The sequence below is a fragment of the Alternaria arborescens genome (assembly GCF_004154835.1).
Source record: "Alternaria arborescens strain FERA 675 chromosome Unknown contig_2, whole genome shotgun sequence".
Taxonomy (NCBI): Eukaryota; Fungi; Ascomycota; class Dothideomycetes; order Pleosporales; family Pleosporaceae; genus Alternaria; species Alternaria arborescens.
Window position 1 is genome coordinate 583,405 of NW_021167857.1, and position 17,387 is coordinate 600,791.

Consider the following 17,387-nt stretch of genomic DNA (forward strand, 5'->3'; position numbering starts at 1 on the left):
CACACCTGAGTCGGTTTCTTTCCTGCCTTGAAATTGAGGCAGAAGAACATAAGCTCTCAGCTTCGGATCGTGCTGGCTTGAAGAAAGTTCGTCAACATCCCTTCCAGCTTATCATGAGAGTCACGACGTCTTGGACGAGCGAAAAACCCTCATGGCATCATTATCCACTCATACCAGGCATCGATAGCTGTTTGACATACGGAGACGTCTCGGGAACCACAATATATAGCCAGACCGAAATCGAGTCTTTCGAGACGTTTGTATGCTCAAGCGAAGCTTTTTTGACGCTCGCAAGAACAATTTCCGGTCTTCCACATAAGAATCGAAGGAAGTCTGGGTTTGTTGTATGGCAGCAAGGGCTTAATGCTCAGACTCCATCCGATGGTAACCTACGTAAAGATGTGTATGACACGATTAGTTATGATTGTGTAAGTTTTTCTGACCTCCTACCACAACTGCACCCATGCAGCTGACCTCTCATAGCCATGTGGGAAAACCATCGTCGACAACTACGCACCATTGTCTGCAGAAAGTGCTTATAACCGGTCGCGACAACTGAGGTTGCTCTCTGTGCGGCAAATGTATCAGCAAGCTGCCTCACAGCACTCGCCGCGAAGCTTTTCAACGTTTACCGTGCGCCGCTTCTTATCTTACTTTACTGGTACCGAAGCGTCGAGCAATATCCCGCTTCCCCAGCATCAACCCCCTGACCCGACTGCCAATAACGTGGCGACAAAGCAATGCATAACGCAGTCCGGATCAGTACAGCATAAACACCACTTCATTCATTGGTGTGTACCTTGGAGTCGCTACGCCGTACGCATGTCTCCACTGCAGTCATGCCAGATCCGATCAGACCTCGACTTCTTCAAGCTCCTGAAACAACGGTATATACAGTCTAAAGGAAGATACAAGATGTTCCTCTCGTTCAAGAAACCAACTGCCCTACGGTTCGTGAAGGTAAGTCCATACTTCGATCTCTGGAATACCTGAAGCCGTTCATGGCTAACACCTGATTTCAGTTCCGTTTGTATCAACATCAGCTCGTAGATATTCACACGACTGATGACATACCACCTGAGTCTTACAAGGACGAGTATGAATATTACCCAATGCCTGCGGAGACCGTTCCTCCAATCGGCCCCAATCTACTGATGCATTTCTTTACGCATCCAGACGAGAGCCCCTCATATCCGGTGTTACTACCAAGCATACCGAAACGAAAGAACGACAAGCTCGAACCTTGTCCCATACGTGGCAGCAGGTAGGTCAAACCAACCGATCTGATAATGAGCTTATGCTAATGCGTACAGCCTTGGTTGGGGAATTGACGTCGTGACTGGGATCGACGAGTTCAAGCTCTTTGCTTTAGGCTTGATTGGTACGCTGGCAAGCATGATTTTTGGAATTGTGTGGTCAGTCGTGAGACAGGATATACAGGGTGGATTTGCAGTTGCAGGTTTTCTCTTCACACTTTTCGCATTCGCTATTGCTAGTTTGAAAGCGCTAGACTTCTAGTGGCTGCGGAAGTGCCATGGACTAGCCACATGAGATTCAGACGCCGGATTCAGATTCATATTGAGGCTTTCATATGTGACCAATAGAGGCGACAGATGCCTTGGCTGCACTATCTCCAACGAACTCACCGTCAACGCCTATGACCTGTGCCTTCGAATCCATCCATGCCTCCACGCCCGAAACCTATACCCCCCATGGCCTCGAATCCGCCCATACCACCAGGACCACCTGTCGGTCCTCGTCCTCTCTGGCTACCTGTACCACCACTTCCATTTACGTGATCCATATTCCAAGCGGGATGCGAATTTCCAACGCCATCAAGCCTCGCCCCTCCTCCACCTCCACCTCCTCTATCCATGCCCATAGGCCCTTGCATGAATGAATCTCTGGAACGGCCGGTCCTTCTAGGCTTGGGCTGTCGAAAAAAGCCGGGGTCTATTCCTCGATTTTCAGGTCCCGGAAAGTTACCAGACGCCCCTGAACGATGACCACTTCTTCTCTCATTCATCTGTCCCAGGAGTTCCTGCATGGCTTCCTCGCCACGTTGTGGGCCTACAACAGCAGAACCGAACCCAGAGGCGTTGCCCGTTGAGTTTCTTCTATTTGGCGCTTGCAAAGATGATGTCATTGGAAACATTTCCGCCTTGAATAAATCTTTTCGGTTTGAGCTATAGTTACTGCTCTCACGAGCAGTAGGATCTGGGTTCCTGGGCCGTACGGTGGACAACTGATAGCCTGGTTCGCCAAGCTTGCCATGTTGGTACAGTGGGGGCGGGGTGTGGTCGCGTAGGAAGTTGAAGAGACCCATAGTGTTTATTGATCGATCTAAAGGATGACGGTTCGCTTTGTTGTTGTAAAGTCTAGATAAGTGTGAGTGATAATCCCGTGTTGGAAGACGCCGGAGATGGTAGTGGACAGAGGTATTGTAGGAGATGGAGACTAATCTTATATACCAAGTACTTGCTGTGACAGTGTCGCTCCAAAAACATGGAAGCAAGGGCGACGCCATTCTGTTAACGTAGACTGAAAGCATGTGAGCTTTTGCATACGTTGAATTGCATACATGTGGTACGCAAGCACGTTGTAATGGCTGGCAACAAAATGGAATTCCATAATAATCTATAAACATGAATAGTCATAACTCGTGCCAGAGCTTCTGTCAATAAGTGTTTCGGTATGTCTCAAAAGAATGCGGTCATTCCCTCTTTTCTCCTCAATGCGACGTGGAGGAAGATGTACACGACCACACCGAACCCCAACATACCAGAGATAACTCCGAAACCCATGAGGTACTTTGGTTTATCGTCGCCAGGGAACAGGTATGCGCCGTATATCTGCGCAAGATTGCCCATAGCGTTGACGAGCGCAATCGCGATGGCCCTAACCTCAGGCTGCATAGACCCAAACGTCGCGCTCGCGAACGATAGAGAAACGGCGTTCGAGGCCCAGAGACCAGCGGCCATAAGAACAAGTAGTGCGTATCGTGCTTTGAAGTCGTAGATTACGCATACGAGAATCGACGTTATGAGGGAAAAGCCGAGCCAGCTTGCGATCACGAGGCCTCGGTGGTGAGAAATGGCGTCGGCGAAGTAGGTAGTGACTGCTGTGCAAACGAAGGCGACGGCATAAATGGGGACGGTCATGTACTGGGCTGTTACTGTGTCTGTGTAGCCAAGCCCAGTCATCAGGGTCGGGTAGAAGTACGAGAGGGTAGAAGAGCCAACGATAACCTGACACCGTTAGACGAGTGCTCCATGATCCACATTAATGGACTTACCATGTAGCCAAGGATAAATGAAATGGTCCTCCAGTCCATGATAGCAAGACGGAAAGACTTTGCCTTGCCCATCCTCTCCTCACCCTCAACGTGTGTTCGGACTCCGCCTTCTCGGAGACGCGCGATGGCGATAGCTCGCTCTCGATCAGTGAGCCGTTTTGTGTTAGCAGGGAAGTCCAGCAAGATGAAGTATGCCACCATTGCCCATATAATGGTTGCAGCTCCTTCCACGATGAACAACCATCGCCATCCGCGAAGACCAGCTGTGCCCTCCATACCGCCGGTTATTGCGCCCGCAAGAAGACCACCAAATGCGCCACTGAGGATCGCAGCCGACATGTATACACCGAAGCGTTTCGATTGCTCGTCTTTTTTGTACCAGGACGATATGATGAGGATAATTCCTGGCGCGAAACCCGATTCGAAGACACCAACGAAGATTCGGAGTACGACAAGGTGTTTGAAGTCATCGATGACAGCCATACAACAGGTCAAAGCCCCCCAAATGATCATGATGACAGGTAGGTAGATGGACGGCTTGAGGCGGACCAGGAGCATGTTGGAAGGCGGCTCGAAGACGACATAGGTCACGAAGAATACAACCAAAGCGATGGAGTATTGATCGGAGCTGAGTTGCAAATCGTCAGCCATACCGGCAATCTTCGCATTTCCGATACTGGCAAGTCGTTAGCCTCGTCTGTCACGCCATTTCGAGATAAGCATACTTTGTGCGGTCCATGTATGATAGCAGGTACATCAACCATATTGTTGGGAGCAAAAAGAGGTCAATTTTGCGGACCAGCTTTTTCTCTTCCTCTTTCGTCCATATGAAGTCCTCAGCGATCTCTACATGCTTCGTTGCGTCCATCTCTTTCACATCTATAGGCTCTAGAGAGTGGCGTGTCGACGACATGGTGTTCCTGAGCGCGAAACGACGGAAGCGGGACGGATATGGAAGCAACGAAGCGGAGCCTGAAACGACAGGCTGTATAGTATTGCGATAGCAGTCACCGATACGTCTAGATGGGTGCGACACCCATGGTGCTTTATAGTGGAAACGTATCTTGCCCTCAGGTTTTGATGTTTGCCAAAAACAGCATGGACCTCCCCAGATTGCGTTCGGGCCTTTTTCTTACCCCAGGTCTCGAGCTACAAGCCGAAGTTCCCGCATCAGACCCGCCTGCACAGGAAGCTTGACAATAGTGATTGGTCGAGGAACACGACAGAACATGTTCCATGCATTAATTCGGTGCACACCCGACGGTGTGCCTCGAGGCGAACTTTGTGCCACTAAGCGAAGGCAAGTAGTAGCTATCACACGTGCAAGTCGCGTCGGCGCGTAAGCTCGCCACGAGGCCGTTGCTCCTGCGAAGATGGTTGAACCGAGTCTTTACAGCATCCCTGCCTTGTGGACCATGCTCGCATCGTTCTCGCCCGTGGGGAGCATTTGGTACCGATCAACCACACTCCGTTGCCACCAGTTTCTTGTGGGGTGGGTATGTGAGATGTACTTAAACATGCGGGGTGCCAGCCAGGTGGTGTTTGCCTCTCCATCATTTCGGTTTTCCATTCTTTCGCCAGACCTGCCGCACTCCCCAAACCTACACCAGTAGAAATCAATCGGAGATGTCTCCTTCCGCGATCGTACCGCAATCTGACCAGACAGCGCCTGCCAACGGGCACGCCAACAACGGTCAAGTTGAGCAGACTGTCGAGAATCCTGTCTATCTTACTACAGAGCCAAAAGAAGATTTTGACTGGAAAATTACTCTGAAGGGCAAGGTAGTCGCTATTACCGGGGCAAACAGAGGTTGGTAGAAAGGAACACCAAGAGTTGAGACAAGTGCTGACCTTGCAGGTATTGGACTCGGCCTCGCTACAGTATGCCTTGCCAACGATGCTGCTGAAGTCTACTCCCTGGACCTCTTCGAGCCCGGTGAGGAGTTCCAGGCGCTGCAGAAGGCCAACCCCAAGCGCGTACACTACCTTCACTGCGATGTCACATCTGAAGAAAGCGTCACGAAGGCCATCGACCAGATTGTTGCCCAGTCGGGCCGTATCGACGGCATGATCGCCAACGCAGGAATGACCAAACATCAGCCCGCACTCAACTTCGATCGCCCACAGCTCGAACAGCTTTTCAACCTAAACGTTTTTGGCGCGTATTTTTGTGCAACGGCTGCCGCGAAAAAATTCATCGAGCTTGGTATCAAGGGTTCGATCGTCTTCACAGCGTCCATGACATCGTACCGGCCAAACAGGGCAGCACCGTCAGCACCATATGGAGGGACAAAGGGCGCTGTTCGCAACATGGCACATACTCTCGCAATGGAGTGGGCAAAGCACGGAATTCGTGTGAATTCGATATCGCCGGGTTTCGTACGCACACAGATGACATACTATGTCGAGAGGGCGCCCGACTGGAACTTGAAGATGCAGTACTATGGCGGTATGCCTAGATTGGCCGATCCTCGTGAACTTGGCGGTGCATATGTGTACCTCCTCTCAGACGGTGCCAGCTACACTACGGGTATCGACATCCCAGTTGCGGGCATTGTCGGCGCCTGGTAAAAGGGTTCTGTTGTTGCTTCTTCGCGTTATACTGCATTGGGTGGAGTCTGTAACTGCCGGCTGGCTTTGGTTCTGTTAGAACCAATTCAACAAAGTTTATTAAAAATGCTTCTCTCCTCTGCAAGATGTCAAGTGATGCATGGCGATGTTGTTGTCGATGTCCGTAGTGGTGTCGATCATGTCGTGCAGGTGAGAAGGATGAGGCGACATGTCAAGAAAACGAAATTGTAACCCGGGATGCGCAACAGCCACAACTGACTAAGCACGTCTCCTTTGCTGCACGCAGCCTGTATACATCGTGAATCCGCCGATACTTCGAGTGGACATTGCTGCTCCTCTTCTATGAGACATGCTCCAGGACCTGTATCATGTACATTAGGCCTCCCAAAATCAGCCGGTGGTGGACAGTGCTTTGGACTGGCGCGGGGCCTTCGAAGGAGTATTCGCCGCGGGCCTTTTCCAGAGTGAACACGATTCCCTTCTCTAACCACCGTCAGATCATCCTGCAAAACTCCGCGAGGTATCAGAAATCCGGGCTCTGCATGCGCTGTGGTATCCTGGGCTAGTTGAGCGTCCTTCCCATTGGCCCCAGCCTCGTTCCCCACGGCAGGCCTAACCGGCGAAGCGGATCCTCAAGGGCCAAGCGAAGTTCCACCAGCATGCGCAACATCATTCGTAATGCAAGCATCGTCAACAGGCAATCCTAAGCCGCGCAAACCCCGTCCATCTCGAGCGCGAGTAAGTCTAATTGTGTTGACTGGGTGTGAGACTTTTACTGATTCGACGGTTCCGTCGCTTGCAGGGCTTACGTACAACCACCGGATGGTAAGCTGCTCCCCAAGCACGTGTCCGCCTTGTATCTTTGAACTGTCATGTTCGCTAGCTCTGTATTGGTTACATGCTGCAGGTCTCTTGGTTAACCGCCGGCTAACTTGAACAGCCTTACCTGCAGACGAAGGAGGGTGAAATGTGACGAGCTGAGGCCACGATGTGCGACATGCAGCAAATCCGACAGAGAATGTCTGTGGCCGTCGCCAAATGACCCCGCTGGCGGCACGGGAAGCAATGCGTCTGGTTCTGTTCAATCAGAAACTTCACCAGCTCAAGATGGCTCTTCTGCTGCTGCCACGTCGCCAGGACCTGCTAGACGACCGATTCCAGGTGATATCGATTCTCAGCTCTGGAACAATTCTCCTGAGCTATTGTTCGATTCTCCGTCGACCGTCATCAACTCGTTGCCGTCGCCAAATTCGGCACCTTTGGCCTACTACGATCTGCTTGCCGAGGATGCCATCAACAACATTGACAAGTACAACCTCAATGTTGACCTAGACAGGAACAATTTGTCCAGACAGTCAAGTCCTGTCGCGGATACACCAGGTTCAGGCCCGCAGCTACACTCAAGCCAGCAAGCACCAGAAGCCGAATCGTCGGCACATGAGCAATGGAACTCAATCAACCCCATACCCATGTCTGACGATGAGCTCGTGCTTTTTCAACACTACATTGCTGTGATTGGTCCTATTTTGGATCTGAACGACCCTTCTAGGCAGTTCACGGAAACTGTTCCTTCTCTGGCTGTCCATAATGTAGGCCTCATGAAGTCTCTACTCGCTGTGTCGGCACGGCACATGGCACTCCTGAATGAGCCACAAATCTGTCGGTTAAACATACAAGACCCATCCCCGGACGGTGACGATGGCAGGATGAGGAACCTTCAAAGTCCTCTGCTACAGGCAGGAACACAATACTACTATGAGACTTTGCAGTACCTGTCGAAGAATCTTTTCTACCCTTCCTACAATAGGTCTAGGGAGATTATATCGACATCTATTCTCATCAGTACCTATGAGATGTGGGACTCCGAAGGTCAATACAGCAACGGAGCCTGGGAGAGACATTTGCGTGGTATATTCTGGATACAGAGGAGCCAAAACAATAACGGAGAGTCCAAAGACCCACTTCGGAGAGCTGCCTGGTGGCAATGGATACGTCAAGATACCTGGGTCGCATTCCGCGAAGGACGTCGCGTTCTAACTATTTGGAGACCGACCAAGCGTTTGATGGACCTAAGCCCGGACGAATTGGCTTTGCGGATTGTGTACATATGTGGGCGATGTGTAGACTTTGCCGCAAACGAAAAGAAGTACGACCTGAACACTCGCATCGAACAAGCCGGAAAGCTCCTGCAAGCTCTGGAAGATTGGCATCGAGCGCTCCCAGTATCCTTCCATCCCATTCACCGAGGACCGCCACCTGGACCTGGCGCCATGTTTGCGCCCATCTGGATTCACCCTCCTTCGTACGCAGCTGCTGTTCAAACGTTTCACTTTGCGAGAATTATAGTTCTCATCAACCAGCCTTCAATGGGAGGTGTCGACGAATTCCGGATTCGACAACGTAGCCTGGATGAAAGCGTAGACATGATCTGTGGCATTGCGATGGCACACCAAGGCAGAGAAATTCCAAGTGCCATGGTGAACTTCAAGTCCATCTATGCTGGTAAGCTTCACACCATCACGCATGTTGTTCGAAATAATGCTTACACTATCCAGCTGGTTTATGCGTTCAAGAACCCGTCAAGCAAACAGCTATTTTGAACCTCCTCGACCAGACGCTCGATGTCACCAAGTTCCCACCCAAGACATTACTCAACGATCTTACCAGCTATTGGCGGGCCGAAGCATGACCTTCCATCGATCGTACCGAATACAGCCATCCTATCTGAACCTTTCTCCACATATGCATGTCAATTTCTTATCATTGCATCCATCGAACCGTATGCAACGGACTTTTGGCCCCTCGCTCTGGCTCCACTGTGACGCAGTGGTTCTGTGAGGACGGCCTCATCTGTACACAACTCCGAAAAAGCAAACTCGTGCAAAAGAACCATGTAGCGAGGCTATTGTGGGTCGGTGCGCAACGGAGAACGCCCTGAATTCGAGTGTACTTTTTCCACAAAACTCACAATGTGGAGACCACTCAGCCGTGGCATAAATCCCTGCATCGTGGGGTAGAAGCGGGGTGCATGAAAGGATACTAATCACCTTGTTCAGTCGAACGTGTGCCTCGTTACGAGGCACGTCGGCTGGGGCCTAGTGAGCCGGCCGACGTACCGTTCGCCTCTCCGCAACGTCATACTTGATCCTCGGCGCGACCACCAATCAATGAGCCTGAGGGCCGCGGCTTCCCCGAACCAAACATGCCGCAGAGAAACAATACAACATCGGTTCCGAAACCGTTCCGATCGCGTGAACTCTATGCGCTCGACGTCTTTCAAGCACCGCACATCAGTAAACGTTTGAGACATTTCAAAGTGCATATTGTTACCATCCATCATGGCGGTCACCAAAGACAATCGAACACTAGCAATACTCAATGCCGCTGCAAAAGGCAATTATGGCGTCATGGCTGCAATCGCGTACGAAGCTACTGTAAACGTCACTCTCAATTCTGACTGTTTCCAGCTACAACGTTGAGCAATTGACAGCCCTCGTTCGCGCGGCGGAATCGAAGCGATCGCCCTTGATAATCCAGCTGTTCCCATCGACCCTCAAGCAACTGCCCCTTCTCGCCCATGCGGCTGCGCATGCCGTAAAAACCGCAACAGTACCGCTATCTTTACACATCGACCACGCGCAGAATGTGGAGCACATCCGAGAGATCATCGCGACGCTACCGGTCGACTCAGTTATGGTCGACATGTCGCATTACGATGAAGCCGAGAATCTAGAGAAGACTCGGATACTGACCAAGGAGTGTCATGACAAAGGCATCGCTGTAGAAGCAGAGAGCGGGCGGATAGAAGGTGGCGAAGATGGTATTGCCGATACAGGAGATCTTGAAGGTATGCCGTTAGACTGACGACCATCATAAACTTCCTCCGTTTCTGACTTTGCGCAGCGCTCTTCACGTCGCCTGAAGATGTCGACAACTTCATCAACGCCGGTATCGATATATTAGCCCCATCAATCGGAAACGTACACGGCGATTACGGCCCCGCTGGTCCGAAGGAGGGACAACTACACTACGACCGCCTCGAAGCGATAGACAAGCAGATAAACAAGCGCGTCTTGGTCGCGTTACACGGCACCAATGACTTTCCTGCTGAAGTCATGCAAAGATGTATACGATCTGGCGCAATCAAGCTGAATGTAAACAAGCTTCTACTTGAGGTGGGAAATGAAGTGCTGAGGAAGCACGCACCAACTACTTCCCTAGCGAAGTTGATTGATATGCAGATAGAGGTCATACAGAAGGAGACGGAGAGGTGGATGGACATTTGTGGTAGTAGCGGTAAAGCTTGAAAGGGAAATAGACCAATGACACAACAGCATTGTACTGTTATATCGACCGAGCGTATCTTACTCCTCTATTGCACTACAGCGTGATGCTTCCAGACTCGGCTCATCGCGATCAGAGCAAATGTTGTATTGTTCTTGAAATTTTTGTGTTTATTACTCAATGCTGAGATGCGCTGTCAAACTGAGTATTCAATATCTCGAAAACGCAAGCAACGATCAACTGTCTTTGCAATTATTGCACGCCACAAAGACGCTCGTTCTTATTGATTTGTACGAAAGACTTTTAGCACACCCTAGCAAATACACTGTCTGTATAAATGCGCACCTATGAGTAGAAGGCCTAAAAAAGATCTTAAATTCCATGTTGGAAGGGCTGTTGTCAAAATGATGTTCCTCGTGCCCAAAGCACCGCTTCGCATCACACAGGCAGATAACGCGCCGCATGTCCACCCACACCCAAGTGCGCACTGCAACGCTGCCATGTGCAAAAGAAAGCAAAAAGAACACACGTCTGCAAAAAGAAGGTCTTGCCCGGAATCGAACCGGGGTTGCCGGAAGATACTGATTTTGAGATCAGAATCCGGAGTGATAACCGCTACCTGGAATGGTTATTAGCGGGGGCAAGCGAGAAGTGGAATGTTTGAAAACGTACACTACAGGACCGATACAAAATCACAATTTAGAAACAATATACCTAGTGCGATTGGAGTAAAAGCAGTGGGCGCAGGAGAAGGAACGATAAGCGCAGAGTTTTCTGGGTCGAGTTTTACCCCACCACCCAAACTCAACACTCAACCGTTTCGTTTTCTGGCCGGCAAAGTTTTCACCAGTCCCACATGCCAGGTTGGACCATCAGGCACTTTCTTAATTTAAACTGTAAATATTTACACTACAAATCTTCCGATTAGCATCAATCAAGCACAACAGCAGTTTCAACTGGTTTCGTAGTGTGCGCAAGAAAAACGATGTGTCTGCGCGACTACATATCACTAAGAGGTGAGGTTAAAGAGGTGGCTGAGTGACGCACGGCAGGTGTGCAGAGGAGGGCTCAAATGTTGAAAACGACCAAGGAACCTGATTTCAAGTAGATTGTTGATCAGGGAGCCTAAGGCCTACATCCTATCTACAGTCTTCTGCCTTCATGTTGATGAAAGGCCTCCCATTTTGCTTGTCCAGGAGGATTACGTCTCTGCAGCCAGATCAAGGACTCCATCGTCTGTCACTCAACGTCACCTTCCCTCGAAATCGTTAGGTTTGGCAGTGTGAGCTTTGGTAGCCTGACCGCCAACCTCATTTCGTGAGGTGCCGTCAGAGTATCCGGCCGCTTAACCGCTGTCCCTCTCCTTGCCGCCTCCTGTCTTGCCATCGGTTTGAGCATTGTCATGACCTGTGTCGAGACCTGCCAAGATATCCACGCTGGCGTTGTTTCCGCCGTTGTCGCCGTCGTCGTCACTGTCGCTGGCTTGATTGGGTCAGCATTGTACTAATACCAGACTAATACCAACTTAGAGATATACGTTGGGTTAGTGACGCTATCGTCAAGCACATCACGTAGGCCATAGTAGCACCCTGGTGCGTCGTCATCGTCTTCGGTCCAGTTCTCCGAGGACATACCGGGATAGTATTTCTCTATTAGGATAAATTAGCTGAGATTCCTAGTTGTTTTGGTGTTACTCTTACCAAGGTCTAGATGAGCAGCAGGCGCGCCATTCCCTATATATAGGTCAGTTGTAGACTACCGCTGCACCAATCCTCAACTCACACTCGTCGTCATCGCCTCTCTCCAAATCCAAACCTCTATCCTGCATCTCAGTGAAAAACTCGAGGTCGTCTTCGTCGGCAGGGGGATCTTCCTGGAAAATCTCCACGAGAAACTTGCAAGCTTCATCAGGCTCAATAGACTCAACCGCAAAACGACGAGGATCGAGTCTCTGAGCATCGAAGGGAGCTGGTAGACTAAAGGGGTGGTTCTTGACGGCGACCTGGATGGCATTGTCCATAAATTGTCCTTCTTTCTGCGCGAGGAATACGATGCCAATCCAGACACGCTCGATGCGGGAGAACGCGACGGATATTGGTGGGATTGGTAGGTTGGAGTCGCCATCAATCTCCATGATCTTGGCGCCAGAGTGGCCATGGAATATGCTCATATTATATGCTTCACGGATTGCCGCAGCCTTTCACTGTTAGTCCTGGCTAATACTAGTCTATTACCCACTTACTCTGTTCTGCGGTTCAATCGACAGATCCTCTTCATCTTTGCCGGTGTGAGAGGGGTCGAGGTATCGAAGATACGTCTAAAACTTTCTCAGTCGTGGTTGGTGAAGTAGTTTAGCATATATCACAAACCTTGAACCGACCGTTCGTCATCATATACACGTACTCGTCCCAGGTCGAACGCTCCAAGAGGTTGAACTTGTGCGCTGCACCTCGAACAACAATCGCCCAATATGCCTGGACCTCGGCCCATAGCTGCTTGGAGATGCGCCCAGCAGCATTTTCGTTCATCTCGTACGTGATAGCCTCGACTTCTTCATCAGTGATTGGTTGTCCAACTACAATTGTTGTTAGTCAATGACTATTACTTGGACTAATACCCAGCTTACGGTTCGAAAGTTCCGTATCATCCCAATCGAAGTCAGCGTCTGTATCGGCGGCCAATTTCTTCATGAGACCATTATCAACATGGTATGTGTCTTTCGCGTAAGGCACAACACAGTCAGGGGCATTCCAGCCGCCAGGATACTTATGCGTGAACTCTTGGGTGGCCGGCATCAAGTTGACAAAGACGATAAGCTGTCTGGCATAGTACTTGTCAGGGCTATCAAGGTACGTTCTCTTGGCTCTAGGGTTGCTGCCGAAGACCTGCGATGGGTGGCGACCGCTGGCAAACCTGTTTGGTTAGTGAATTCAATGCCAGACTGGCGTTCGCACGTACTGAATTGCAAGCTGGACATTCTTGGCCTGGATCTTAACGGCTTTTTCTATCTCGGCCCGCTCCGATTCAGTGAAGCTGTTCTCGACTAGCGGACGAACAGCATCGACAACGACCTTGACGAACTTTGATGTAGCCTATTACCTCTATTAGTAATAGTCTTCGTATTACACCGGTTGACTTACAGTGTTGCTCGCAGTCTGGGCTTTGAGTTCCTTCAAGTGTGTGCCTGTGGCTTCTTGTCTTCTCTTTTGGTTCTTCATAGTGTTCTTGTTCTGCGAGTACGTTCTGGGTCCAGATGTGTTCTTAGCTGGGTCTTTTTCCTTGTCCTCGAACTCATCCTCGGATGGGGATTCATCGCTGGGAGGCTCGTCAGATATAGGCTCTGGCGCAGGCTTCTTTGGCTTTGGTGTGATCTTGGTTTTGGGTGCCATCTTGTAGCGTAGAGTGTGGATGAGAAGCTCGGGTATTAGTCTGGGTGGTCTCGGTAATAGTTCGTGAGGGCGTGGTGTGTTCGAGAACTGGGATGGAGGAGTCGTAGCAGATGGAGGGACAGAGAACGCTCGTACTATGTAGTAGCGCTAGCGGCTGCTAGTCTTTCCCACGTGGTTTCTCCGCATTTGGGCGGTGAATACCAGTTTCTCTACCGTTACCTCCACGTGAACGGCGGCTGCCTAACACTCTGACGTAAGAAAGTCTCGTGCTGGCTACCTTCACTTATTATTCAGAATACAATCCCGCCCTGCTTCTCTCTTACCTCTGTCGAAGTCGCTTCCGTGCCCTCTTACTTGCTGAACCTGCTAGCAGATGTTATAATGCTAGTTTTAGTCCTTTTAATTACAATATATTCTCCTTTACCTTGCTGTTGTGAGTGCAAAATTAGTTGTAGTAATATACGAGCAAATCTCTGCAGCTGCGTTTTTGTAGGATTACCGATGTTAGATTTCCTTCTTACCTTTACCATCACCTCTACCTCCACCGTTACCTTCACCTTCACCTTCACCTCTGATTCTGCCTTTACCGCCACGCTCTTGTTTACAATATGTCTTGGCAGGTCGTCTACAATCCTCAACCTCCATCGTTCCTCTCCTCTACCTCTACCCACAATCTTATATTGCTAAATAACACTGCCGACACCCTTACTAGACATTACTTCCACAACTACGCCGATTATGGACATCTTTCGAAAGTGTAAGTAGAACGACATCAGTTTTATTTAGTCTGGTCGCTGGTACTAGTCTAGTATTAGTCTGGTATTAGTCTTGTGCTAACTCTGTTCAGTGTGTGGTCAACAGTTCGCACCAGATCCGGGTACCCATGCTAGCCCTAGTGGAGCTCGAAAGACTCTCCCGGGTTGTTATTTCGACTGCCCTGCTCGCCCCAAGCTAATCTTCGAGATGATCGCCTCAAACTTGGCCGATGTTCCGTTACTTCCGCCACGATCAGCCCAGGTAGATCCTCTCTCGGTCCGTCAGATGCGAACACAACGTCATAGAAACCATAAGGTCCTTCAGCGAGCCCCCACCACCAATGAACACGACAAGAAATTGTTTCAAGGCCGCATGGCAAGGGCTGTCTTGTTCGACCCAAAGAAGGCTCCTGCACCTACTAAAGAAATCCGTACGTCTATAAACGAATGAATATTAGACTATTACTGACTATTACCTAGCCCGTTGGGTTCAGGAAGTCCGTCACTACCAGATTCAGCCAGGTTTGCTCCTGCCCCGTATCGTCTTCATGAGACTCGTCCGCGAGATCGCCATGGACATCAACAGCGACGTTACTCGATGGCAAATCTCCGCCCTCCAGGCTGTCCAGGACGTCGCCGAAGACTACTTAGTCTGCGTATTGGAAGGTAGGTCAGACCCTATAGTATTAGTCTGGTATTAGTCCTAACATCAATAGCTGCCACCCTCTGCACGGCGAATGCGAAGAGAGACACGCTATTGCCATCTGACATCGAAACAGCGATGGGATGTGGAAAAAAGCTGGGTCGATGGCAGCAAGCTGTTGAGGCGCATAACTTCAAGGCGAGCCGTGCACATATGCTCGAAAGGCGTAAGCGCGCTCTCGAGGACCCTGAGCCTACTTTCCGAGCTGGTAAACGTCCTGCAAGGCCTGCCTAGTTAGCACTCAGACCGGTCCAAAGCCTTCGAGAAGAGTATTGGGTATGGGTGAGTAAGAACATCATGGCAACTACGAAGGACCTATAGCTTATCGATTTATAGCTTAACAAGTCATATGGTATCTGGATTTCTGTTTTATTGCCCGTGTCTAGGATTCCTACCTCATGGATCGTGCCTACCACGTAGGTAATGAGTGAGGAAGGAGCGCAAATTTTCGTGGCAAACCTTCAGATCTTCAAACCTCGACCTTGGTCTCAACTCTCTCATCCATGATACACCTCTTATGTCGACCGTACCGGTCTCGACTACATAGCGATGTCCTCAGATAAGAAGCGCGCCGCTGACCTCCCAACAACTGAACCTGAGTCGAAGAAGAAGAAGGTGACTCCCGACCCTCAATATCACCCTCACACTATCCTGGAGCACGTTATTCGCGAGATCATCCCGACGAGGTGGATGGACAGCAGTAGCAAGCGTGGGCTGTACCAGACGGTTACTACTGATCCTCAGGACGCCATCACGAAATGCAAAGATATGATCGCGCCGTGGGTTGTCCAGTACTACGAGGACGGATTGTTGTACGACCATGAGCAGTATGTGCCGAACATACACAGCAGCATCATCACTTCACTATCCTTATACTAATACCGTACTAATACCGTACTAATACCGTACTAATACCGTACTAACACCGTACTAATACCGTACTAATTACATTGTAGTCTGCGAGAGAAAGCCGTCTCGCATCTGCAGTTCGGCCCAGGTCTGTACATCGGAATAATGCGGATCCCTTCTTCTTCGTGGCGTCGTTATGTTGGTCAATCGATAAATTGCAACCATCGCGTACACCACAACCACGAATCTGCGACATACCGAAAATCCCATCCCTCGCTTCACTACGAGTACCACGAGATAGCAGAGGAGATCTTCTGGCTGGACCCTGCTTTCGTGCCTCATTTCCTCCCAGCAGGACTTTTGAACATCATGGAGCTTTGGCAAGCACTAGTCTTCCGGTCACTCCAGGAATCAGACCTGAAGGACATGCTTCCTGAAGGAGGTAGGGGCATAGCAGACTCCGAATTGGGGCTTGGAGCCAATGTTCGAAACCCTCTGGCACAAGGTCTTACATTCCGAGAATCTCCCGACATGGGGTACTACCGCTTCAAGAATTCCCCCGATCCCATCAAGCAAGCATACTTTGAAAAGATGAGGAGCCGTAGCACAGACATCCGCTGGTGGTCCGACAGAGATGCTAAACGCCAAAGCTTGCTCCGTGGGGACATCTACCAAGGAACGTTTGGTCCCAGCTTTGGCACTCTGAAGGGAGCAGGAGAAGATCGCATGTTCACTATTCAATATGCATACATTCTCTTCGGAACAACTTTCTGGCGACGATGGGACGAGTCGACCATTCGTGTGAAGTGTGAACTCGCACCAGAAGGAGAGATGCATCCCCATTGTGTCGTTCGGGGCTGCTATTTCCTCGTCAACGACCCTGCGCGGCGACTGGGAATTCGGATATCGGGCATCATGAAGTGCAATGGTGAGGAATCCTTCTGCTGGGTCAACATGTGGGGCGATCAGACGACTATGCGTATTAACAGTCTGGTCGATTTCCTTCTCGATCGGCCAACCGATATTGATGAGCCCCGCCGTTTTCTACCTCGCAACATCTGGGTTGGTCGTCCTAAGGGAATCTACACCAGCAAGGACTTGCGCGATGGCTACGACTACGTTAGTGTGCTGAGAAAGTATGACGAATCATTCGAGGAGTGAGCGGACGTTGTTGTATTATGATATTAATGCATCTCGCGAAGGTGGATGGTGGGGTGAACTGCTGTAACTAATACCACGACTAATACTACGACTAATACTACGACTAATACTACGACTAATACTACGACTAATTGCGAAGCGAGCTTGCGAGCGAAGCAATCTACTTCAGAACTCAATCGTTCAAAACTACGACAGGGGTCCGCAGTTAGGTCTAGCGTAGGTTCCTATTTGAACGAACCCGACGTTCTGCCGAAAATTGATCTTTTTTTCGCCTGTGCGCAAGGCTAATACCGCCTAATACCTGGCTCGTCCTTAGCACCCCCTTTTGAGCTCTTATCGTCTCCTTCTATCGTCCTCTTGTTTAATAAACTAGCTATGCC

General features: G+C 50.1%; 9 protein-coding genes across 9 annotated transcripts; 6 read left to right on the forward strand and 3 right to left on the reverse strand.

The window, feature by feature from the left end:
* Positions 1-915: 915 nt before the first annotated feature.
* AA0111_g1023 (hypothetical protein) lies at positions 916-1,518 on the forward strand (the record flags this gene model as incomplete). Its single annotated transcript, XM_028643956.1, has 3 exons — positions 916-960; positions 1,023-1,264; positions 1,314-1,518. 3 exons carry the CDS (start codon positions 916-918, stop codon positions 1,516-1,518), a joined length of 492 nt encoding a protein of 163 aa, XP_028511565.1.
* Positions 1,519-1,648: 130 nt separating this feature from the next.
* Positions 1,649-2,326, reverse strand: AA0111_g1024 (hypothetical protein; the record flags this gene model as incomplete). Its single annotated transcript, XM_028643967.1, has 1 exon — positions 1,649-2,326. The coding sequence occupies one exon, from the start codon at positions 2,324-2,326 to the stop codon at positions 1,649-1,651; it is 678 nt and encodes a 225-aa protein (XP_028511564.1).
* Positions 2,327-2,699: 373 nt separating this feature from the next.
* On the reverse strand, positions 2,700-4,208 carry AA0111_g1025 (hypothetical protein; the record flags this gene model as incomplete). The annotated part of the gene is made up of 3 exons (XM_028643978.1): positions 2,700-3,248; positions 3,296-3,971; positions 4,021-4,208. The coding sequence occupies 3 exons, from the start codon at positions 4,206-4,208 to the stop codon at positions 2,700-2,702; spliced, it is 1,413 nt and encodes a 470-aa protein (XP_028511563.1).
* A 713-nt stretch (positions 4,209-4,921) lies between these two features.
* On the forward strand, positions 4,922-5,866 carry AA0111_g1026 (hypothetical protein; the record flags this gene model as incomplete). Its single annotated transcript, XM_028643989.1, has 2 exons — positions 4,922-5,105; positions 5,154-5,866. 2 exons carry the CDS (start codon positions 4,922-4,924, stop codon positions 5,864-5,866), a joined length of 897 nt encoding a protein of 298 aa, XP_028511562.1.
* A 678-nt stretch (positions 5,867-6,544) lies between these two features.
* AA0111_g1027 (hypothetical protein) lies at positions 6,545-8,555 on the forward strand (the record flags this gene model as incomplete). The annotated part of the gene is made up of 4 exons (XM_028644000.1): positions 6,545-6,604; positions 6,669-6,691; positions 6,807-8,368; positions 8,422-8,555. 4 exons carry the CDS (start codon positions 6,545-6,547, stop codon positions 8,553-8,555), a joined length of 1,779 nt encoding a protein of 592 aa, XP_028511561.1.
* A 649-nt stretch (positions 8,556-9,204) lies between these two features.
* On the forward strand, positions 9,205-10,173 carry AA0111_g1028 (hypothetical protein; the record flags this gene model as incomplete). Its single annotated transcript, XM_028644011.1, has 3 exons — positions 9,205-9,287; positions 9,334-9,713; positions 9,770-10,173. The coding sequence occupies 3 exons, from the start codon at positions 9,205-9,207 to the stop codon at positions 10,171-10,173; spliced, it is 867 nt and encodes a 288-aa protein (XP_028511291.1).
* Positions 10,174-11,495: 1,322 nt separating this feature from the next.
* Positions 11,496-13,539, reverse strand: AA0111_g1029 (hypothetical protein; the record flags this gene model as incomplete). The annotated part of the gene is made up of 9 exons (XM_028644022.1): positions 11,496-11,628; positions 11,676-11,799; positions 11,851-11,883; positions 11,933-12,347; positions 12,393-12,467; positions 12,520-12,725; positions 12,777-13,063; positions 13,109-13,242; positions 13,291-13,539. 9 exons carry the CDS (start codon positions 13,537-13,539, stop codon positions 11,496-11,498), a joined length of 1,656 nt encoding a protein of 551 aa, XP_028511569.1.
* A 738-nt stretch (positions 13,540-14,277) lies between these two features.
* AA0111_g1030 (hypothetical protein) lies at positions 14,278-15,231 on the forward strand (the record flags this gene model as incomplete). Its single annotated transcript, XM_028644034.1, has 4 exons — positions 14,278-14,296; positions 14,387-14,725; positions 14,775-14,960; positions 15,011-15,231. 4 exons carry the CDS (start codon positions 14,278-14,280, stop codon positions 15,229-15,231), a joined length of 765 nt encoding a protein of 254 aa, XP_028511272.1.
* A 315-nt stretch (positions 15,232-15,546) lies between these two features.
* Positions 15,547-17,007, forward strand: AA0111_g1031 (hypothetical protein; the record flags this gene model as incomplete). The annotated part of the gene is made up of 2 exons (XM_028644045.1): positions 15,547-15,824; positions 15,954-17,007. The coding sequence occupies 2 exons, from the start codon at positions 15,547-15,549 to the stop codon at positions 17,005-17,007; spliced, it is 1,332 nt and encodes a 443-aa protein (XP_028511273.1).
* Positions 17,008-17,387: the final 380 nt, after the last annotated feature.